This window comes from Rhinolophus ferrumequinum, chromosome X (genome assembly GCF_004115265.2).
Source record: "Rhinolophus ferrumequinum isolate MPI-CBG mRhiFer1 chromosome X, mRhiFer1_v1.p, whole genome shotgun sequence".
NCBI lineage: Eukaryota > Metazoa > Chordata > Mammalia > Chiroptera > Rhinolophidae > Rhinolophus > Rhinolophus ferrumequinum.
In genome coordinates, this window is record NC_046284.1 from 47,483,557 (window position 1) to 47,509,157 (window position 25,601).

At 36.2% G+C, this 25,601-nt stretch overlaps 1 protein-coding gene across 4 annotated transcripts in view; it reads left to right on the forward strand.

Annotated features, from left to right (window-relative positions):
- RBM41 (RNA binding motif protein 41) overlaps positions 1-25,601 on the forward strand; it is a 68,534-nt gene that overhangs the window by 25,933 nt on the left and 17,000 nt on the right. For all 4 annotated transcript variants that reach the window (XM_033117440.1, XM_033117449.1, XM_033117424.1 and 1 more), the window contains one exon: positions 8,648-9,051. In XM_033117440.1, the coding sequence (XP_032973331.1) occupies positions 8,648-9,051 (404 nt within the window). The remainder of the gene's footprint in view (positions 1-8,647; positions 9,052-25,601) is intronic.

Below are 25,601 nucleotides of genomic sequence, written 5' to 3' on the forward strand. Positions count from 1 at the left end.
TAAATCACACTGTGTGTTCACCACCCAGAGTCAGCTCCCCTTCCATCACCGTACATTTGATCCCCCTCACCCTCATCCCCCACCCCCCAACCCCCTTACGCTCTGGTAACCACCAAATTACGTTCCCCAGATTAATTTTCAAACCCCGTGGCCATCCTGTGGTCACCAACTGCCCTCCAATCCCCTCACCCTCCCCCCCACCCCCCACTCCCCCCGCCCATCTAGCAACCCTCAGTTTTTCCTCATTGTCTCCCAAACAATTTCTGATTAGTTCATTCACTTATTCTTTTCTTTAGAATCCGCAAATAAGTGAGATCATATGGAACTTACCTTTCTCTGTCTGACTTATTTCACTTAACATAATGTTCTCTAGATCCATCCATGTTGTTGCAAATGGTAAGATTTCTTTCTTCCTTATGATGGCCAGGTTTTTGTGTGGATATGTTTTCATTTCTCTTGATTGAATAGAATTTCTGGGTCATGTGGTAACTATATGAGGTTGGACAATTAAGTTCGTGAACTTGTTGCAACGGTATTGCTAACTTTTTTTTTTGATGTCAGAGGGATTATTCATTATGAATTTGTGCCAACGGGACAAACAGTTAACCAAGTTTGCTATTTAGAAATGCTGAAACGGCTGCATGAAAAAGTTAAGACGACCTGAACTTTTTGCCAACAATTCGTGGCTCTTGCATCACGACAATGTACCAGCTCACACGGCACTGTCTGTGAGGGAATTTTTAGCCAGTAAACAAATAATTGTATTGGAACACCCTCCCTACTCACCTGATCTGGCCCCCAATGACTTCTTTCTTTACCCGAAGGTAAAGGAAATATTGAAAGGAAGGCATTTTGATGACATTCAGGGCATCAAGGGTAACATGACGACAGCTCTGATGACCCTTCCATAAAAAGAGTTCCAAAATTGCTTTCAAGGGTGGACTAGGTACCTGGCATCAGTGCACAGCTTCCCAAGGGGAGTACTTCAAAGGTGACCATAGTGATATTCAGCAGTGAGGTATGTAGCACTTTTTCTAGGATGAGTTTGCAAACTTAATTGTCCGACCTCGTATATAATAACCTTTGGAGGAGTTGCCCAACTTCTCCAGTGTGGTTACACCATTTTACTTTCTCATCAGCAATGTGTGAGCATTTCTGTTGCTCTCCATCATTGTCATCACTTGCTATTATTGCCTGTTTTTTTATTGCAGCCATTCTAGGGGGTATGTACTGATATCTCATTGTGGTTTTAATTTGAATTTCTATAATAACAAATAATCTTGGATACTTTTTCATGTGTTTATTAGCCATTCATATGTCTTCTTTGATGAAATGTCTATTCAAGTATTTTACCCATGTTTTGATTGAATGGTTTGTTTTCTTAGAATTGGGTCGTAAGAGTTCTTTATGTATTCTGAATAAAAGACATTATACGATAGAATATGATTTGTAAATATTTTCTTCCACTCTGTAGCTTGTCTTTTATTTTTACTTTCTTAATGGTATCTTTAATTTTAATGAAGTTGAATTTACCAATTTGTTCCTTTATGACTTGTGCTTTTGGTATCATGTCTAAGAAATCTTTGCTGAATTCAAGGCCCCAAAGATATGATCCTGTGTTTTCTTCTAGAATACTTATAGTTTTAGGTCTTACAGTTAGATCTGTTATCCACTTTGAGTTAATTTGTATGTGTGAGATAAAAGTCAAAGTTCATATTTTTGTAATTGGATATCTGATTGTCCCAACACTATTTATTTTAAAGACTGTTATTTCCCCATTGAATTGTCTTGGCAACTTTGTGGAAAAATCAATTGACCACAAAGGTAATGATTTATTTCTGGACACTCATTTTAGTTACATTGATCTATATGCCTATCTTGATGTTCTGAATCTCTTTATTGTAAATTTTGAAATTGGGTAGTGTAACTTCTCCAACTTTGTTCCTCTTTTTCAAAATTGCCTTGTTTATTCTATGTCCTCTGTATTTCCATGTAAATTTAAGAAGCTGCTTGTCAATTTTTCTACAAAGAAGCCTGCTGGAATTTGATAAGAATTGTGTTGAATCTGTAACTCAATTTGGGGGAAATTTCCATTTTAATAATATTGAATATTCTAGTCCATGAACATAGAATGTTTCTTCCTTTATTTAGATCTTCTGTAATTTATTTCAGCAATGTTTTGTAGCTTTCCGTTTATAAATATTATACTTTATGAATTTCTAAATGATGTATTCGTTTTGATGCTCTTGTGGATAGAGTTTTTTCCTTATTTCATTTTCTGTTTCTGTTTTTGATTTTTGGTTTTCAAAAACAGTTGACATTCAATATTATGTTAGTTTCAGGTGTATAGCATAGTGGTTAGACATTTATATAACTTACGAATTGATCTGCCTGATAAGTCCTCATTTCATTTTCTAATTGTTGTATGTAAGTATATAGACATACAATTGATTATTGTATATTGATCTCATATTCTGTGACTAAACTCTTTTATTAGTTCTTGTAGTTTTATTGTAGACAACTTAGGATTTTCTACATAGACAATTGTGTTGCCTATGAATAAAGACAGTTTTACTCTTCCTTTCCAATCTGGAGGTCTTCTTTCTTGTGCCTCCTTGCACTGTCCAGAACCTTCAGTACAATGTTGAATGGAAGTGGTGAGAGCAGACATCTTTGCCTTATTCCCAGAGTTAGGGGGAAAACGTTCAGTTTTCAACCATTAACTATGATCTTAGCTCTAGTTGTTTTTTGTGTGTTTTTTTTAACATGCTCTTTAGCAGTGTATTACTTTCTTACGGGTGCTGTAACTAGTTACCATAAACTTAGTGGCTTAGAGCAATACAGAGTTCTTCTCTTACAGTTCTAGAGGTTGGAAGTCCTAAAAATCAGTTAGTCCACAGGGCTCCATTCCTTCTGGAGTTCTCTAGAGGAACCTCCGCTGGCTTCTAGACTCCCCCAGTATTCATTAGCTCATGGCCCCTTCTTCACGTTAGTTCAATCTCTATTTCCATCACTACCTCTGCTCCTCTGTCTCTGACTCTCTTGCCTCCTTCTTATATAAGGGCCCTTATGATCACATTTGGCCTACCTACATAATGCAAGACAATCTCCCCATGTCAAGATCTGTATCTTAATTCCATCTGCAGAGTCCCTTTTGCCATGTAACATTTTCACAGATTCCAGGGATTGGGATGTAGACGTCTTTGGTGTGGGGGCGTTATTCAGCTTATCATGCTTGAGACTGAGGATGTTCTCTTCTATTTCTAGTTAGTTGTGGGTGTTGGATATTATTTATTGCTCTTTCCGCATCTTCTGTGGTGATCATGTGGTTTAAGGTCTGAATCTAGTAATACAATGTATTATATTAATAGGTTTTAGGTGGCAAACCAATCTGTCATTCCTAGGATGAATCCCACTTATATGTGTATAATCATTTTTATATGTTTTGGGGTTAGGCTTGCTAATATTTTGTTAAAGATTTTTGTGTCTGTTTTCACAAGGGATATTGGTTTGTGGTTTTCCTTTGCTTGTGATGTCTTTGTTTAGCTTTGGTTTCTGTCTAATACTGACATCATAGAATAAGTTGGAAAATATTCTCTCCTCCTCTATTTTCTGTGTTTGTGCAGGATTTATATTATTTCTTTAAATATTTTGTAGAATTCACGAATAAAGTCATCTGGATTTGGACTTCCTTTGTGGGCAGTTTGTTGATTACTAATTCATCCTCTACTTATTATAGGTTTATTCATCTCTTCTCTTTCTTCTTGAGTCTGCTTTGGTAATTTGTATCTTTCTTTGAATTTGTCCATTCCTCTAAGTTTTCCAATTGGTTGGCCTAAAGTTATTTATAATATTCCCTTAAAATTGTTTCCACTCCTATAGGGTCAGTAATGATACCTCTTTAGTTTATTTTAATTTGGTCACTTTTGCCTTCTCTCTTATTTTCTTGGTCGGTCAAGCTAAGGGTTTGCCATTTTGTTAACCTTTTCAGCTTTTGGTCTCATTGATTTTTCTGTTTTCCATTGTACTGGTTTATTCCCTAATCTTTATTATTTTCTTTCTTCTGCTTGCTTTGGTTTTGTTTGTCTTTTTCTAGTTTCCTCAGTTGGAAGCTCAGGTTATAGATTTGAAACCATTATTCTTTTCTGATACAGGTTTTTGAAGCTACAAATTTCTCTCTGAAATTTGTTTTAGCTGCATCCATAAATTTTGATATGTAGTATTTCATTTAGTTCAAAATATTTTTAAATTTCCTTTGTGAGTTTTTTTTTTTACCTAGGGGTTATTTTGAAGTGTGTTGCCTAATTTCCAAATATTTCTGTTTTCCCAGCTATCTCTCAGTAGGGGATCTCTGATGTGATTACATGTGGTCAGAGAAATACATTGTATGATTTCAGACTTTAAAAAATTTTTGAGACATACTCCCACATTGGGGCCCTCACTCTAATATCAGCATGGTGGATTCCCTCACATTCTTTTAAGTCTTCTCTTAAATATCATCGTCTCAATGAGACCTACCCAGACCAGCATTAAAATTGCAACCGCTAATACTACCACCCCCTGGGCAGTCAGACCTTATACTGCTGTATTTTTTTCTGTTTCATAGCAATCATAACCTTCTCACATAACTTTCTAATATAATTCACTTAGCTCTATGAAGGTAGGGATCTTTGTTTTATTTATTCATGTATCTCAAGAACCTAGAGTAGTGGTTAGATCATAATAGTCACTGAATAAATATTTTTGAGTGTAAACATTAGGATTCATCCACTTGGTCATACATACCCTTTTTGTTCACTTTCACTGGAATGTAGTATTTATTACATAAACTTAAAGTACAATTTTATAATTGATTCTTTCTAGATGGACACTTGTATTTTAGCTAGTTTCAGGCTATTATAAATAGCACTGATCTAAAGGTTTTTATTGTTGTATCCTGGGGCACATATGCCCAATTTTTTCTAGAGTATGTGTGTAGGAGGGGAATTAATGGGTCATAATATGAGCATATAGTCCACGGTAGTAAATAATGTCATAGTGGCTTGCGCTATGGTTGCACTTTCCTACCAGCAATGTATGAGGGATTCATTTGCTCCATAATCTCACTGATGTATGATATTGGCATTCTTTTTAATTTTTTGCCAATATGGCAGTTTTCTATTAGTATCTCACCTTCTTCTTAATTAACATTTCCCTGAATTCTAATATGGTTGAGTAATTTTGCATATATTTATTAGCCATGTGTATTTCCTCTTTTGCGAGCCACCTTTTCAACCTTTGCTCATTTTCCTAATGGTTGTGTTCTTTATCAGTTATTTGGGCAGCAAATATCTTTTCCCATTCCGAACTTTTCTACCTCTTTATGATATTTTTGAAGAACAGAAGTTTTTTTTGTGTGTTTTTTTTTAATGTAGTTGAATTTGTCAATATTTAGCTTTAATGTTTAGTCCTTTTGGGACTTAAGAAATCCTTCCATAGTTATTCTTATACCTTGCTGGTGGAAATGTAGAATAATACAACCCTTACAGAATGGAATTTAGTGCTATATAGAAAAATTACGTACACATTCGACCCTTTGTCTCAGCAAAGCCACCTGTTGGAATCTATTTCAAAGATGTACTGGGAAAATACAAAATCCTTTATGCACAAGGCTGTTTGTCAGGACATTATTCATAACGACAAAAAAAACTGGATACTGACCAGTGTACATCAGTAGGGAGTACTTGATCAAACTGTGGTACATCTACATAATGGAGTATTACGCGGCTATGAGAAGGAAGGGGAAGAGCGCTACGTAATAATATGGTGTTATCTCCAGTATGTATTATTAAGTGCAGAAAAGTAAGTTGTAGAACAGTGTTTGTACTAAGTTACTGTTCAGGTAGGAAGGAGTGTATCTAATGAAATACACACACACACACACACACACACACACACGTACGTTATGTGTGTGTACATATTTGCTTAAATTTCAAAAAAAAATGGAATCATAAAGCCAAAACCTAATAAAAATGATTATTTGTGGGGGAGGAAAGAAATGGGATGAAGAGGACGGAGATAGAAGTGAGACTTCTGTGAAGGTTTTGCATGATTTAAAAAATTTAATCAAAAAGGGAATTAAAATCAATCCCTAAACTTCATGAACAACCTGAAGCAGATGAACCTAACTATAAATAAAGTTGGTAGCATAACCATACAGAGAGAACAATTATTTTAAATGAATTTAAAACAACATTTGTACATTCCTAATGGGATATATTTAAGGACAACAGTAACTGCAAAGAAATATAAAACTGTATTCAGTGTTTTTTTTTTCCTGATAGTCATATTAGTATTGTTATTGACATTTTAAAATTCTATAAATATATTGTAGGAAAAAGCTAATAAATAATTTTGTTAATATTAGGTGTCAATATTTTAAGCATATGTAAAAAAAGATACAAGTCTAAAATCAAGGAATTTGAGTAAAAACCTTATAATCTTGAATTTGAAGTGGAAATACCAGTATGAACTCATGATTTATTTTTCTCTTTAAAAAAATTTTCTAGTTTTTTTTTTATAAACTCTGCTTTAACATTTTTTTTTATATATATTTTTTTATTTTTCAATTACAGTTGACATACAATATTCGTTTCAGGTGTACAGCGCAGTGATTATACATGTATATAACTTACGAAGTGATCCCCTGATAAATCCAGTACCCATCTGACACTATACATAGTTATTACAATGCTACTGACTACATTACCCATGGTATACTCCACATCCCCATGACTATGTTATAACTACCAATTTGTACTTCTTAATGCCCTCCCCCTTTAACTCATCCCCTCCCCGCAATCTGGCAACCTTCAAAATGCTCTCTGTATCTATGAGCATGTTTCTGTTTTGTTTTGTTCATTCATCCTGTTATCTAGATTCCACATATAAGTGAAATTATGTGACATTTGTCATTCTCTGTCTGACTTACTCCACTTAGCACAATATTCTCTTCTAAGTCCATTTCAGTGGACAAAATTTCCTAGTTTTGTCCTCTAAAAAGGCATAGAAGCAAAAATAACTCAACAACAGTGAATACACCTAACAACACATTGTGCTTTCTAAATACTAAAAGGAACCAGGGATTCCTTGGAGAAATATTCCAGGTTTGAGTGAGGAAATGTGCAGAATGAGCTACGGACAACTTGCTGTGCCAGAAAATTGAAAAGTAATACAGAGCTAATTTGAAGGGACTCTCACTACTGGTCCTAAGTGGAATAATTTGACCACAAAAAAAGAATAATGAGTACATTTAATTGAAACAAGTCAAATATAGGAAACTACATGCTCTCACAATTTAAAATAATCATTGTCACCATTGGACATTTCTGAGGTACCAACTCATTACTCTCGTAGTAGGTAAATAAATGGGGAAAAAATCCAGCATTTATCCTGTCTTTCCTGTATGAACTGTATATAGGGAAACTAAATAGTTGATGACGGTAAGTTCATTATAGAATTCTAGATAATAAATACAAAAGCAATAATAGAATTAATAAATATAAAAGAAATAATAGAATTAGGGGAGTTCCATTTCATAACTCTTAATAAATTGATAGATCTAGGCAGTGGTCATCAATGGATGTAAAACCCGTTAGGTGAAAGGTGAATTGAAAAACGTCATAATGGAGAGATCAAACTAACACCACCTGAATCCACTGATCAATTTCAGCATCACTAAAAATGGAACCACCAAACATTATGTGCCTCATGATGGAATAGGAAGTACACATGTATCTATGGAGGATTCTTGCCTAAAAATATTGAGCCTGTATGTAATCAAACCTAGATCGGTACTAGCCAATGCAACTTTCTCCAATGATGTAAATGGTCTTTTCTTTTCTGCCTGATATGGTATCCACTAGCCACACGTGGCTGTTGAGTATTTGAAATGTGGCTAGTTTAACTGAGGAACTGACATTTAAAAAATTAATTTAAATAGATTTGTGTGGTCAGTGGGTACTGTATTCCGTAAACTAGTTCTAGATAGGTCTAGATTTAACTGCCAGATTGTAAGGAATGGAGGAGATTGAGGACAAGTTAAACAATACCACGAGGAACAATCAGTCAAATACATTTGTTCTGTGAACAAACAATGTGGTTCCTCTAATAAATCCATAGTATTGGGGGGAAATGGGTTGGAGGGGTGGGAAAGAAGGGATACTGTTTTAAAGTAAAAGAGTCTTAAGAGATATCACAGCCAAAGGCTGATTTAGATCCTAAATAGAACAACCAAGTGTTAAAAGATATCTTTGAGATAATCAGGGTCATTTGAATACAAACTTGGTATTAGATGATACTAAAGAATTATTACTAATTTTGTGAAGTGTGATAAGGTCATACAGGTTACATTTTCCAATGTACTTATCATTTAGGTGTATGTACTTGCATGACCCTGAGAGTGAGCACCTCCTTAAATTTTGCACCCCAAGTGCCTCACTTGCCTCACCATAGTTCCAGCCTTGTTTGGTTGTCATTTGTCGCAGGTTTTAAACACCTTCCCCAGCAGAATTTCTATATCTGAGATCCAAGATTTAACTTTTATTAATTGTCAAAGGTTGTATTGGTAGGCTTTGTAGAACTTCCCTATCTCTTTGTCTTGATCCAGATGAACCCCAAAAGAAGAACAAAGGTGATCCCATGAACAACCTGGAAAGTTTTTACCAAGAGATGATAATGAAAAAACGTCTTGAAGAGTTCCAACTTATGAGAGGTGAACCCTTTGCTTCCCACTCACTGGTCTCAGCTACATCAGTGGGAGATAGTGGCACAGCTGAGAACCCGTCATTACTCCAGGACAAGGGAAAACAGGCAGCACAGGGTAAAGGTCCCAGTCTCCATGTGGCAAAAGTTATTGATAATTCACCTGAGCAGTGTTGGACTGGGCCTAAGAAGCTGACGCAGCCAATAGGATTTGTCCCAGAAGATGAGATCCAGAGAAATCGTTTGTCAGAGGAAGAGATCCGAAAAATTCCTATGTTTTCTTCATATAATCCAGGGGAGCCAAACAAGGTATAGGCTAAACCAAGAAAAAAACGGGTTGTTTTCATTTTAATTTACCTCTACCTAAAGTAATACTTTTAAATTTGCTTTGATTATATCAAAGAATTATGACGTAGGCATAGTGATTGTACTTTTTCCTTGGCCTTGACTATTCTTTCTCTGCATACTATGTAAGTAGTATTTCCTATGATGTTCTCTGTGGGTTTTTGAGGTCCTAAGCTACCGTTAGCATTTTGAAGAAATCTTGAAGAGACTAGTTCATACCTACTAGAAGCCCTAAATTAAAGGACAAGTAACCTCGAATTTCCTAGGGAAATAATAAATTAAATAGTATTCCTAGGACCACCATATCTGGTAGCCATGGTACCTCTGGAATTAGTCAATAAATAATCAACTGCCTGGTTGGGAATGTGGTTTCCTGTTATCACATGAGTTTTCTCTTCAGAGTGCTGCACCTGGCTTTCATATGACATATGACTTAAGTTGCTAGTAGCTAAGCAGCAAAGTGAAAGCACAGGGCTTCTAAATTTTGAGAAGTTGGCAAATGTCTAAGTAAAGTTATAAATAATCCTTGGTTTATATTTTTACTTCATAGCTATATATTCATAAACAACATATAATTTTACCTATTGTGAAACTATATAGATGAAATCACACTGTACATATCTTGCTACAACTTGCTTTTTTGACTCAGTATACATGATGTTTTTGAAATTTATTTCTAGTGATAGAAGGAACTAAGTAGTATTCCATTGCAGAAATATAGTAAATTCATTTATTCATTCTCCTGAAGATTTTTCTTTTCATTTTTTGCTATTACAGACAATTCTGCAATAAGCAGTATTGCACAGTTAGTTGGTTATAACCAGCATTTTTTTTTTTTTTTTTTTTTTTAAGGAGGGCGCAGCTCACAGTGGCCCATGCGGGGATCAAACTGGCAACCTTCGCTCTAACCAAATGAGCTAACTGGCCACCCCATAACCAGCAATTTTTTAATGAAATGAAATAGAATAGAATAGAAAATATCAAACTGTGTTCCATAGAGTAACAATAGTTACTGTTTCTTGAAGTTTTTGGTTTGTGAGCGTGCCTGTGTGCATGGTGGGAGGGGTGTATGTGCATGGGCCGGAATGTAATATGCACTTCTTCGTGTAGATCTTAGTCAAAAAAATTGGAAGAATATTGCTCTGTTGCAGTGATTTTCAAATGTTAGTGTGCACCAGAATCACCTGGCAGACTTGTTAAAACACATTGCTGGGCTCCAGCCCCAAAATTCTTTATTCGGTAGATCTGGAGTACGGCCTGAGAATTTGCATTTTCAACAAGTTCCCAGGAGATGCTGTTGTTGCTGGTCTGAGAGTGACATTTTAAGAATGACTGTTGTACTTTGCATGCCTAGGAATAGAATTACTATGATATAGGGTATGTATATCTTCAGCTCCATGGCCAGGGTTTCAGAGATCTCTTTCACATCTTCACCAAGACTTTGTAGACTTTTTTTCATTTTTGCCAGTCTAATATATTTGAAAGGTTTTAATTTGCATGTTCCTGATTTCTAGTGAAATTATACATGTAATCACACATTTATTAGCCTTTCAAGAACCTTCTGTGAGTTGCCTGATCCTTTCTGTCCATTATATGATTAAGTTTTTCATATTATTTACAGAGATACTGTTTAAATTCTGAATACAAACCCTTGCTGCTTATTTAGCAAATATATTTTCCCAGTAGGTGGCTTATTTTTTTAACATTTCTTCTGATGTCTTGTGTTAAGCAGAAGTTTCATTTTAATGTAATCATGGCATTAGTATTTTATTTGATGGTTTGTGCTTTTTGAGTCATTTTAAGGAAATCCTTCCCTACAAATCAATAAGAAAACACAAACAGCCAAATAAAAATGGTCAGAAGATATGAATAGGCAACACACAGAGGAGAAAATATGAATGACCAGTTAACTTGTGAAGTCTCATTAGTAACCAGAAAAATGCAAAATAAAACTACTGTGAGATACCATTTAATACCCAGGATGTTGGCATACATTTAAAGGCCTGACAATGCCAAGTATTGGTGAACATATGGAATAGTAAGAACTCTAATATACTTCTGGCTGAATATAAATGGGTACAACCACTTTCAAGAACGTCGTGGCAATATCTACTAGAATGGGAGATGCTCACACACTAAAAGTCAACAACCCCACTCCTACCTATCCCAGAGGAACTCTTACACGTGCACATTCGGAGATGTTAAAAGGATGCTCATTGTGGCATTATTTGTTAACAACATACATGTTCATCAGTAAGAGAATGGATAAAGTCTGGTATATTTGTAAAATAGAATACTATACAGTAGAGAAAATGAATAAAATATAACTACTGGTATCAACCTGGATGCAACTCCCAAACATAATGTTGAATGAAAAAAACTAGTTGCAGACTTCTGGTTTCAAATCCAACATGTAAAGTGTTTGGAAGTCACCACTCTGTCTTACAACATGAAAAACAGCCCCAAAACTAAAAATCAACGACTTTTTCTTGGACCCATCAGAGAATTGAAGTTCCAGAGCAAACTGCAACTCTGAAATCTGGAGAGAGGCAATTACAGAGAATCACAGCTCAGATCTGCTTATTAGGAGTGGAAAACACTGGAGCCATAAACTGGTAGCAATACCTAAGTGGTAACTTTGACAAATTGCTTGAGGCACAGTGTAGATTAGTGTTTGAATGACAAACTCTTAGAGGCTGCCGTCTGTGAGGGCCCCACGTTTTCATGACTTTTACCTCCAGGAACCCCGCTAGGTTCTCAAGTTGAAGAGCCAAGAAAAACATCTCCTGTTCCTGGCATGGGGAGGGGAAAGGTAATCATTTTGAAAAACACACAGAGCTTCTACCTAACTAAGGGCTATCCAGCAAGTGAAACAACTTTACCAAAGCCTTCTCCAGTGTGAGAGAAGGGAAATTATGTGACTTCAGGCTCCTCTAGCCTTCCTGTCTCATCTAAGAGAGAGGAGAAAAAATGCTGTGGAACACTTGTGAAGGGTACAGGCTGGGGACACAGGCAAGCTGAAAGACTGAGAATTATAGGATTGTAGAATGTCTCCCCTCACCCCACAGCTTACCACCACCTCAACAGGGCTTCCGTATGATAATTACAACTGAACGACCTGCAAAGCTCAGAATCCATTTAAGAAGTTTTTAGGGAGACCCAAAGAAAACAGGGGAGACAAAAACAAGGACATGAGAGGAAATGGAAACCAGTGACACCTCCAGCTAGAGAAAACATTAAACACAGACCAACTCCTGGCCAGATTAACATAAAACCTCACACTAATGGCCTGTTTACTACCTCAGTTCCTATTACATTATACATCAAGTCTGGCTTTCAACAAAAAAGAATTATAAGGAATGCTAAAAACAAACAAAAACAGTCTCGAGAGACAAAAACAAGCATCAGAACCAAATTCAGACTTGACACAGGTTTTGGAATGGTCATATATATAGAATTTGAAATAACTATGATTAATATGCTAAAGAGTCTATTGGAAATCGTATACAACATGCAAAAACAGATGGATAAGCAGAGAGATAGAAACTCTAAGAATCAAAAGTAGATGCCAGAAGTTAAAAACACTACAATAGAAATGATTCATTTGAGAGTCTCATCAGTAGACTGGATACGGCCAAGGAAAAATCAATAAGCTTGAAGACATGTCAATAGAAATGTCACACACTGAAATGCAAAGAGAAAAAAGACTGAAAAATGGAACAGACTATCCAAGAACTATGGGACAATTTCAAAAGGTATAACATACATATTATTGAAATACCAGAAGGATGAGAGAGAGAGGAGAAGAAATATTGGAAGCAAGGATGGCTGAGAATTTTCCAAAATTAATGACAGATTCCAGATCACTAATCCAGGATCTGAGAAGAGAACACTAAGCAGAATACCGTGTTTCCCTGAAAATAAGACCTAACCGGAAAATAAGCCCTAGCATGATTTTTCAGGATGATATCCCCTGAACATAAGCCCTCATGCGACTTTTGGAGCAAAAATTAATGTAAGGCCTGGTCTTATTTTCGAGGAAACACGGTAACTACCAAGAAATTATACCTAAGCATATCTTGTTCAAACACAGAAACTTGTGTTTGAGAAGAGAAAGACAAAATCTTGAAAACAGCCAGAGGAAAACAACACTTTACCTATAGAGAAACAAAGCTAAGAACTGCATTGGACTTCTCATGAGAAACCATGCAAGCAAGAAGAGAGTGGAGTGAAATATCTAAAGTATTGGGGTGGGGGACCCACCTACCTGGAATTCTGTATCCAGCAAAAGGATCCTTCAAAAGTAAAGGAAAAATAAAGACTTTTATCAAACAAAAACTGAGGGAATGTGTTGCCAGTATAAACCTGTCTTGCAAGAAATGTGTGTTTTTTTTAAAAAAAAAGTTCTTCAGAGAAAAGGAAAATGATATTGGTTAGAAAATCAGATCTCTATAAAGAAAGGAAGAGCATAGAAGAAGGAATATGTGAAAGTAAATCTTTCATTTACTTATTTTAAATGATCTAAAAGAAAACTATTCAAAGTAATAGCAATGTGTTAGGTAATTTTAGCGTATGGATAAGTGAAATGAATGGCAGGAATGTTATAAGGGACAGAAGGGGGAATTGGTATTTAGTATATATAACTAAGTTATAAGGTCTCTGCACTATCTGTGAAATGATATAGGGTTAATTGACAGTGGAATTAGATTACTTGTAAATGTGTATTGCAAACTCTAAGGCAACCACTAAAAAATATAAAAAGCATAATTGATATGATTAGAGAGGGGTGAAAATGGAATCATATAAAATGATACTCATTCTCTACAATCTTTTCCGGAAACCAGAAGCAATGGGAGCACTTTCTGACTCTTTATGAGAGCCAGCCTTAGCTTAATATCAAAACCAGATAAAGACATATTACAGTAAAGAAAAACTACAAACCAGTCTCTCTCATGAGCATAGATGCAAAAATCTTAAATATTAGGAAAATCAAAATATTTCATTGAAATTTTGACTGAAAAATAAAAATAAAGCTGGTCCAACATTTCAAAATCAATTAATGTCATCCACCACGTCAACAGGCTAAAGGGAAAAAAAAATCATCATTACTTCAGTTGACATAGAAAAAGCACTGGCAAAATTTAACACCCATTAATGACAAAAACTCTCAGCAAATGAGGACTACAGACAGGGGAACATCCTCAACTTGATAAAGAATATCTACAAACCCTCCAGTTAAATTCATACTTAGTTGTGAGAAACCGGATGTTTTCCCCTTCGATCAGAAACAATGCAAGAATATCCACTCTCCCCACTTTTTTTATATATATTGTGCTAGAAATGCTAGCTAGTGAAATAAAAACAAGAAAATAAAATAAAAAGCACACAAATTGGAAAGGAAAAAAATAAAAATGTCTTTGTTCAGATGACATGTAGGTCTATGTAGAAAACCCCAAACATTCAACAACAACAACCTAAAACAACTCCTGGAACTAATAAGTGAGTTTAACAAGGTTGGAGGATACAAGGTTTATATATAAAAGTTAGGTTTTTTTCTTGTATACCAAGAAATGAACACTTCCAGTTGAAATAAAAAACACTATTTACAATAGCACCACAAAATAGTGAAATAATTAGGTATAAATCTAACAAAATATGTACAGAATCTATATACAGAAAATGTAAAAGCCTGCTGAAAAATTAAAGATCTAAATAAATGCAGAGCTGTCCCATGTTTAGGGATTGGAAGACAATATTGTTAACATATCAGTTCTTTCCAAATTGGTATATAAATTCCACAGTCCCAACAAAATCCCAGCAAGCTATTTTGTGGATATAGACAAACTGATTCTGAGTTTATATGGAAAGACAAAAGATTCAGAATATCTAACACAATACCGAAGAAGGAGAAGAAGAAAGTTGGAGAACTGACACAACTCAACTTCAAGATATACTATAATCAAGTAGTTTGGTGTTGGTGAAAAAAAAAGACACAATGATCAATTACACAGAATATAGACTCCAGAAATAGACTCACACAAATATAGTGAACTGATTTTTGACAAGGGAGCAAAGGCAATTCAATGGAGAAAGGATAGTCTTTTTATCAAATTGTGCTGGAATAACTGGTTATCCACATGCAAAAATAAATGAATCTAAACACAGGTTTTGCATTCTTCAAAAAAAAATAAACTCCAAATGGATTATAGATCTAAATATAAAACACTAAACCATAAAATTCCTGGAAGAAAACAGGAGGAAATTTAAGGGACCTTGTGTTTGGTGATGTATTTATAACTACAGCAACATTTATAGATACAACAGCAAAAGCGTGGTTTATGAGAGAAAAAAATTAATGTATCAGACTTTGTTAAAATTATAAACTTATGCTATATGAAAGATACTTTTAAGAGAATAAAAAAGCCACAGATTAGAAGAAAATATTTGCAAAACACATGTCAAATAAAGGACTTCTATCCAAAACACACAAAGAACTTTTGAAACTCAACAGTAGTAAAACAAAGTACTCAAAAATTGGGCCAAAAAAACAAAAACAAATGAAACATGAAAGAAGTTATATACGTGTGTATATCATGATATACGTATATATACATGTCAAATAAGCATGTGAAAAGGAGCTCATCGTTTATCATCAGGGAATTGCAAAATAAAACAATAATGAGATGCCATTATACACCTATTAGAATGGCTAAAATTCCCAATAAAATTCACAGTACCAAATGCTATTGAGGATTCTGAGCAACAGGAACTCTTTTTCATTGATGGTGAGAATACAAAATGCTACATCCTCTTCGGAAGATAGTTTGACAGTCTCTTACAAAGCTAAACATGGTTTTACCATAAGATCCAGTAATTGTGCTTCCAGTTATTTACTCCAAATTGATTTGAATACCTATATTCATACAAAGGCAGCATGTGAATGCTCATAGCAGTTTTATTCATAATGGGCAAAAACTTGCAATCAAGATGTTTTTCTATAGATAAATGGATACATTCACTTGTGCTACATCTATATAATGGAATATAATTCAGCAATGAAAAAAGAAAGCACAAAAAGACATAGAGGGACTATAAATGCATATTAGTAAGTGAAAGAAGCCAGTATGAAAAGACAGCATATTATATGATTCCAATTATGTGACATTCAGAAAACACAAAACTACAGCAACAGTAAATGATCAATGGTTGCCGAGACTTTGGGGGCAGTGAGGAAGAGAGGAATAGGTGAAGCACAAGGGATTTTTAGGGCAGTACAATTAGTTGGTATGATACTGTAATAGTGGATGCAAGACATGTATTTATCAAAGTCCATAAAACTACAGCATGAAGAGTGACCATTAATGTATATAAATATTAAAATCATTTAGGAAATGGAGGAACCCTAGGAAAGAATGCAGACTGACAGGAGAATCCAACTGTGTTATAAATAAATGAAGCTACCTCAGTGAAAGTATTAGGGAAAAGGTGCTGACCTAAGTATCTTTGGAAATGTGTGGAGTGTGGAGGCAGAGAGGCAAACAGGCCGGCACGTAATCACTGTACCCTAGCTGATAAGGTTGTGTCCCATGGAGGTACTGGTTAACAAATCTAATATTGATATACATGTATAATGAAATGGAATAATAAAGTAAACAGATGGCAGATGGTGGGAGCCAGGTTTCCCACTATTGGAATTTACAGATAAGCAAAAGGAGGAAGCTAGAATGATCCATGTGACAGTGGTTTAGAGTTGGAGACATCAGTGTGAACTCATGTTTAACTTAATGTGTAGATGATTACATACAGAAATATTTATAGATATGTGTATACACACAGGTTACGTTAAACATGTTTTTTTTTTTTCTCTGTCAGCTGAGAGGATCTAAATGGAATGACATTCCAGTAGCAACAAACATGCTCAGCACCCAGATCTTAGTTTCTCATACCATTCTCTAATAAAGGAACCCAGGCTCCATAGAGAAATGGCTGATTCTAGTACTGGAGCAGGAAATATACACAAGCCTTGAGCATTTTTTAGTGCCAGAAAATTAGGAAGCGCTAAAAGCAACAGATAAAAACATTGTTAGGGGTATGTCAAAGGATCACAGGAGCCAACTGAAAGAGTTTCCAGTGACCAAAGCTGGAACAATTTATGAAACAAACTAAATAATATTGGAATGTAACCCAAAGTATAGAAGAAATACCTACCGTGTTTCCCCAAAAATAAGACCTAACCGGAAAATAAGCCCTAGCATGATTTTTCAGGATGACATCCCCTGAACGTAAGCCATAATGTGTCTTTTGGAGCAAAAATTAATATAAGACCCGATCTTATTTTAAGGGAAACACGTTATGAGTCCATACTGATGATAAATAAGACAATTGAGTAAATTGATAAATGGGGGAGAGGAGACAAATCTCACATGCAGATGAATTCTAAGTATTTTATGTAGATGCTCCATCTCAAGGAGGGGGAGCTTAACTCCCCACCCCTTAGTTTCCAGCTACTTATAGTGACTTCTTTCCAAAGAGTACAGTATGGAAAGGCGGAAAAACACGAGTAACATTACAGTGTAGAAAACTAACAGTACTTCAGCGAGATGCTCAAGGCCAACATCAACAGTCATCAGGAATGTCGATGGTAGTTGTGCTTGGTACGATGTGATCTAAATTGAATTTTTCCTCTGTGGTCTTCCTCCCAATAATCCATGACCCCAATCTAACGATGAGAAAAACACCAGAAAATTTCTAGTAGTGGGGCACCCTACAAAATGCCTGATCAGTACTCCTCAAAACTGAAGATCATTCCAAACGAAGAAAATCTGAGAAATGGCCACAGCCAAGAGGAGCCTAAAGATACATGACTAAATGTCCTCCGGTATCCTGGATGGGGTCCTGGAACAGAAAAAGGACATTAGGGAAAAAACTAAGGAAATCGAAAGAAGCAATACAATGGACTTTAGTTAAGAATAATATATCAATCTTATTTCATCTTTTTAACACATGTACCACAGTCATGTAAGGTGTTAATAATAGAGGAAACTGGGTGCAGGGTATATGAGAACTCTCTGTGCTTCTTCTAACTTTTTCTGTAAATCTGTAAGTTTTTCTGTTCTAAAAATGAAGTATTTTTTTTTAATTCAAACAGGTAGCTGAAGACGAATGCATACAGTATAATGCCATTCATATAAAGTTAAAAAATGCAAAACTATACTGTGTGTTGCAGAGGGATACCAGGAAGAGCTCCATCCTCTATTACCACTTGGATTTTCTGTTTTTGTATTTCACAGAAATGTTTGTCTTGTTTTCACGCCTAGCTATATCTTTGGGTGTATCTTTTTATGTACACAGGGTCCCCCAAAAAATGTATACACGTTTTAAGAAAGGAAAACTGTATTAAAATTGTAATACTCAATATATACCGATAATAAAAGATGAATACAAGTCACGTTTGACTTCTGCAATTATAAGAGGTGCTCAAAGTGGTTACCATCAGCATCCAGACACTTCTGATTACAGCGAACTACTGCTTGACCAGCGATGACCAAAGTGTCCCGTTGTATACATTTTTTGGCACCCCTGGTATGTACATATATAACTATGTATGTATGTTGTACATACATACGTACGTACGTATTTGTGTGTGTGTATATTTGTATGTATGGGTTTTTTTTGGAGCAGAGAAGAATGCATCCAAGCAAGAATCGACCGAGCCACCTCGACCAGAAATCCTCTTGAATTTTTTTTAAATGTTCATATCAAAGTGAATAATCTTAGTCTGGATCTTTCCTACTTGGTGAGAAACTTGCCGTATGTTTCACATACCCCTTTCTATGGTATTTTAATTTTTTTTAAAGTTTCCGGGGGTGACAATTGTTAGTAAAATTACATAGATTTCAGGTGTACAACTCTGTATTACATCATCTATAAATCCCATTCTGTGTTCACCACCCGGAGTCAGTTCTCCTTCCATCACCATATACTTGATCCACCTTACCTTCATCTCCCACCCCCCTCTCCCCTTACCCTCTGGTAACCACTAAACTATTGTCTGTGTCTATGAGTTTTTGTTTCTCATTTGTTTGTCTTGTTCTTTTCTTGTTTTTGGTTTATATACCACATATCAGTGAAATCATATGGTTCTCTGCTTTCTCTGTCTGACTTATTTCACTTAGCGTTGTACTCTCCAGACCCATCCATATTGTCACAAATGATCCTATTTCATCTTTTCTTACCGCCAAATACTATTCCATTGTGTATATGTACCATAACTTGTTTATCCATTCATCTATCGAAGGACATTTTGGTTGTTTCCATGTTTTGGCCACAGTAAACAAAGCTGAAATGAACATTACGGCACACGTGTCTTTATGTATAAATGTTTTCAGATTTTTTGGGTAGATACCCAGGAGAGGGATTGCTGGGTCATATAGTAATTATATTCGTAACTTTGTGAGGAACCTCCACACTGCCTTCCATAACGGCAGCACCAGTCTGCATTCCCACAGACAGTGTATGAGGGTTCCTTTTTCTCCACAGCCTCTCCAACACTTCTTCCTATTTGTCTTGTTGATAATAGCCATTCTGACTGGGGTGAGGTGATATCTCATTGTGGTTTTCATTGGCATTTCTCTGATGATTAGTGATGTTGAGCATTTCTTCACATGTCTATTTGCCATTTGTATGTCCTCTTTGAAGAAATGTCTCTTCAGATACTCTGCCCATTTTTCAATTGGGTTGTTTGTTTTTTGGTTGTTGAGTTTCATGAGTTCCTTGTATATTCTGGATATTAGCCCCTTATCGGAGGCACTGTTGGCAGAAATCTTCTTCCATTCGGTTGGTTGCCTCTTTATTTTGTCGATAGTTTCTTTTGCTGTGTAGAAGCTTTTAAGTTTCATATAGTCCCATTCGTTTATTTTAGCTTTCACTTCCATTGACTTTGAAGTCAAATTCATACAATGCTCTTTGAACCCAAGGTCCATAAGTTTAGTACCTATGTTTTCTTCTATGCAGTTTATTGTGTCAGGTCTTATGCTTAAGTCTTTGATCCATTTTGAATTAATTTTGGTACATGGTGACAGACAGCAGTCCAGTTTCATTCTTTTGCACGTGGCTTTCCAAGTCTCCCAGCACCATTTATTGAAGAGGCTGTCTTTCCTCCATTGTATGTTTTTAGCTTCTTTGTCTAAAAACTATCTGTCCATATTTATGTGGTTTTATTTCTGGGTTCTCGATTCTATTCCATTGGTCTATGTGTCTGTTTTTCTGCCAATACCATGCTGTTTTCTTTATTGTAGCCGTGTAGTACAAGCTAAAGTCAGGGAGTGTGATACCTCCAGTATTGTTCTTTTTTCTTAAGATTGCTTTGGCTATTCGGGTTCTTTTGTGCTTCCAAAGAAATCTGATGATTTTTTGTTCCATTTCTTTAAAAACTGCCATTGGGATTTTGATGGGGATTGCAGTAAATCTGTATATTGCTTTGGGTAATATGGCCATTTTAACTATACTGATTCTTCCAATCCATGAGCACGGAATGTCTTTCCATTTCTTTGTGTCTTCAATTTCATTCAAAAATGTCTTACAGTTTTCAGCATATAGGTCCTTCACATCCTTGGTTAAGTTTATTCCTAGGTATTTTATTCTTTTTGCTGCAATTGCAAAGGGAATTGTTTTTTGTATTTCTTTTTCTGAGATTTCATTGTCAGTATATAGGAATGCAATGGACTTTTGTACGTTGATTTTGTAGCCAGCAACTTTACTGTATTCGTTGATTCTTTCTAATAGCTTTTTGATGGAGTCTTTAGGTTTTTCTACATGTAGCATCGTGTCATCTGCAAAGAGTCATAATTTAACTTCTTCATTCCCAATTTAGATGTCTTTTATTTCTTTATTTTGCCTGATTGCTCTGGCGAGGACGTCCAACACTGTGTTGAAAACCAGAGGTGATAGGGGACAGCCCTGTCGTGTTCCTGAACGTAGAGCAAAGGGTTTCTGTTTTTCACCATTAATTATGAGATTAGCTGAGGGCTTGTCATATATGGCCTTTATTATGTAAAAGTTTTTTCCTTCCGTTACTATTTTATTAAGTGTTTTAATCATAAATGGATGTTGTATCTTCTCAAATACTTTTTCTGCATCAATTGATATAATCATATGATTTTTGTCCTTTATTTTGTTTATGTGATGTATCACATTGATGGATTTGTGGATGTTGGACCATCCTTGTGCCCCGGAGAGGAACCCCACTTGGTCGTGATGAATAATCTTTTTAATGCATTGTTGTATTCGATTTGCTAGAATTTTGTTCAGGATTTTTGCATCTGTATTCATCAGAGATATTGGTCTGTAGTTTTCTTCTTTTGTGTTGTCCTTACCAGGATTTGGTGTCAGGGTAATGTTGGCCTCATAAAATGAGTTAGGCAATACTGTGTCTTCTTCAATTTTTCAGAAGAGTTTGAGCAGGATTGGTATTAGATCCTCTTTGAAGGTTTGGTAGAATTGACTAGTGAAGCCATCTGGTCTCGGGCTTTTGCTTTTGGGAAGGTTTTGGATGACTGATTCAATTTCATTACTGGTGATCGGTCTGTTTAGATTTTCCAGTTCTTCATGGTTCAGCCTTGGAATGCTATATGTTTCTAAGAACTTGTCCATTTCTTCTACGTTATTGAATTTTGTGGCATATAGTCCTTCATAGTATTCTTGGATGATCCTCTGCATTTCTGTGGTGTCCGTGATAACTTCCCGTTTTTCATTTCTGATTTTGTTAATTACTGTCTTCTCTCTTTTTATCTTAGTGAGTCTAGCCAAGGGTTTGTCAATGTTGTTAATCTTTTCAAAGAACCAGCTCTTTGTCACATTAATTAGTTCTATTGTCTTTTTGTTCTCTATTTCATTTGGTTCTGCTCTGATTTTTGTTATTTCCTTTCTTCTGCTGACCTTGGGTTTCACTTGTTCTTCTTTTTCTAGTTCTTTAAGTTGTAACATGAAGTTAATTATTTGGGATTTTTTTTGTTTCTTGAGATAGGCCTGTAATGATATAAATTTCCCTCTTAAAACTGCTTTCACTGCATCCCCACAATTTTGGTAGGATGCATTTTCATTGTCATTTGTTTCTGTGTATCTTCTGATCTCTCCTCTAATTTCTTCTTTGACCCAGTCGTTCTTTAAAAGTATGTTGTTTACTCTCCATATATTTGTGTTTTTCCTGCTTTCTTTTTGCAGTTGATATCCAATTTCAAAGCCTTGTGATCAGAGAATATGCTTGGTATGATTTCAATCTTCTTAAATTTGCTGAGGCTGATTTTATGTCCCAATATATGGTCTGTCCTTGAGAATGTTCCATGTACACTAGAAAAGAATGTATAGTCTGATGTTTTAGGACGAAGTGCTCTATATATGTCAGTTAAGTGCATTTCATCTAATGTTTCATTTCAGCCTGCTATTTCGTTATTTATTTTCTGTTTGGATGATCTATCCATAGCTATCAATGATGTATTTAAGTCCCCTAGTATAATTGTGTTTTGGTCAATTACTCCGTTTAGTTCTGTTAGTAGTTGCTTGGTATATTTCAGTGCTCTGATTGGGGGCATAAATGTTGATGACTGTTATGTCTTCTTGTTGTGTAGTCCCCTTTACCATTATGAAATGTGCATCTTTGTCTCTTGTTATCTTTTTCACCCTGAAGTCTGTTTCATCTGATATCATTTTGGCTACACCTAATTTTCTCTGGGTACCATTTGCTTGGAATGTCAATTTCTACCCTTTCACTTTGAGTCTATGCTTGTTCTTGTAGCTGACCTGTGTCTCTTGGAGACAGCATATGGTTGGGTTTGTTATTTGATCCAACCTGTTTCTCTGTGCCTTTTTATTGGTGAGTTCAGTCCATTTACGTTTAGGGTGATTATTGATATGTGAGGATTTCCTGTCATTCTATCTTTAGTTTTCTGATAAGGCTGTGTCTCCACTGTTTCTTGGCCTTTTTCTTGTTTTCTGTTAATTCTGTATGGTGGTATTCTATGATGTTTCCATCTATATCTTCTTTCATTACACTATGTATTTCAGTTCTGGATTTTTTTTTCTGAGTGGTTACCCTTAAGTTTATTTAAAAGAAAGTTTGATATTTAGAGTATTCCATTTTCTTCAGCACGCTTACTTTCTCCATTCCCATATTCCGGTTCTGGCCTTTATTTGACCCCTTTTTATGTTTCGGTTCCACAAAATGTCCCTGTTGATGGATGTCGAATAGTCTCCTTTAGTATTTCTTGTAGTGCAGGTCGTGTATTAGAAAATTCCCTCAGCTTCTATATGTCTGGAAAATTCTTTTTTCCTCCTTCATATCTAAAGAATATCTTTGCTGGATACATTATTCTTGGCTCAGAATTTCTCTGTTTCAATAGTTTGAATCTTTGGTTCCACTCCCTCCTGGCTTATAGAGTTTCTGCTGAAAAATCTGATAATAATCTAATGGGCTTTCCTTTGTAGGTTACCATCTTCTTTTCGCTGGCTGCCTTGAGGGTTCTTTCTTTGTCGTTGATTTCAGACAGCTTCAGTACAATGTGCCTTGGAGAAGGCCTGTTGGGATTGAGGTAATTAGATGTTCTATTCGCTTCTTGGGTTCGAGGATCCAGTTCTGTCCACAAGTTTGGGAAGTTCTCATCGACAGTTTGTTTGAATATATTCTCTGTTCCCATCTCTCTTTCTTCTCCTTCTGGAATGCCCATTATTCTTATATTGCTCTTTCTGATGGAGTCAGAAAGTTCTTGTAGAGTTGTTTCATTTCTTTTAAGTCTCAAGTCTCTTTCTTCTTCCATCCGTGTAATTTCCAGGTTTCTATCTTCGATGTCCCTGATTCCTTCCTCCATCTGGTCAACTCTACTACCTATGCTGGTTATTTCATTCTTAATTTCTTCTATTGAGTTCTTAATCTCCAGAAATTCTATTTGTTTTTGTTTTTTTTAAATTTCAATATCTTTCGTAAAATGCTCATGGTGTTCTTTGACTGTGTTTCTGAGTTCATTAAACTGCCTTTCTGTGTTTTCTTGCATCTCGTTGAGTTTGTTCAAAACTGCAATCTTGAATTCTCTGTCATTTAAGTCACATATTTCCATATCTTTAAGTTCCTTTTCTGGAGACTTTTCACTTTCTTTCTGAGCTGTCTTGTTGCCTTGGTTATTCATGGCAATTACTGATTTATTATTTCTCTTCCTAGACATCTACAGGAGTGGCCTCTGCAACAGGCTGATAGGAAGAGGTCTTTCTTTTGTTTTCCAGTACTTGTTGGTAGAATGTTTTATTTTCTCTCTGACTGTAGCCTTTTTTTCTCTCTCTCATGATAGCGCTATATTTTCTCTGCACTATTCCAGCTTCTCACACAATCGAGGGGACTATCTGGAAGACAGACTTCTCCTTTGTTAATAGTTCACCTGTGTCACAGGGTGCTGTGTCCATGTGGGTATGCAGAGAGCTTTTGAAGTTCCAAAGCTCTTACTGCACCAAATTCAGAGTCCGTATGTTTCAGCACTTCTGCTTACTCCTGCAGTGATCGGTCCAGACAGGTGGGGCCAGGGGCGGGTTGAGTTGTGATAGGTGGCCCAGAGCAATGGCAGAGATCCACCACCACAGCCCGTCCTGCTTCCACAGCTCCCTCCACTTTGCCGGAGCTACTTTGGCTGCAAATCTGTGTCTGTGGTCCACAGTTCTCATACCAGCAAATATTCTGTTCTTTTGATCTGACACTGCTACTCTTCCGCTTCTAACACTGGGCAGGTGGTGGCGGGTCGATCTCTGGGATAGTAGGGAGGGGGTGGCTAGTCTCAGTGCCTCAGGCTTCGGTTCACTGCTCAGCATTGAGGGCTTAAACCACCGTTATCAGCCTTCTTCCCTCAGTCTTTTCTCCGAGGTCTCTGCTGTGAGCGTTGGGTTCAGCCATGTTATATGCTGTCCCCTCAGCCCTGTGGGCCATAAACGGAGCCCTAGAAGTCCGAGTTCTTCCCTCTCCCGCAGGTGCAGTAGTTCGGGGATGCAGCGAGCTCGGAGAAGTGAGCTAGGTCTGTGTCCTGTGCCCATGCGATTCCGTCTCCGCACTTCTCCCTTCCCTCCCCCGCTCGCGGGATTCGCCCACCTTTGGGTGAATGCAGTATTGGGCCTCTTCTTCTTGCCTGTCTGCTGTGCAGGGAGTCCTTTGTGGAGTTATAGTTGTTCCATTTGTTGTAAATTCCAGGGGAGATTTATAGAGGCTCACCTTCCACCGCCATTTTGATAAGACCTAATTCTGGTATGTTTATTTGATGATGCTTTCATAATGACTATTTCAGAGCCAAAACTCTAGGTCACCTGAAATTACTTAAATGAATCACAAGTTAGTTCATTCCGTGTCCTTGCCTTTAAGATAAAAGTATAGTTAAATGCTAAATGTGTCAGTATTGAGCTTCTAAAGAGTTTGAGACATAAATAACCTGCTGCTTGAAGATTTCCGATCAAAATGGTGGCGTGAGGTGAGCCTCTGTAAATCTCCC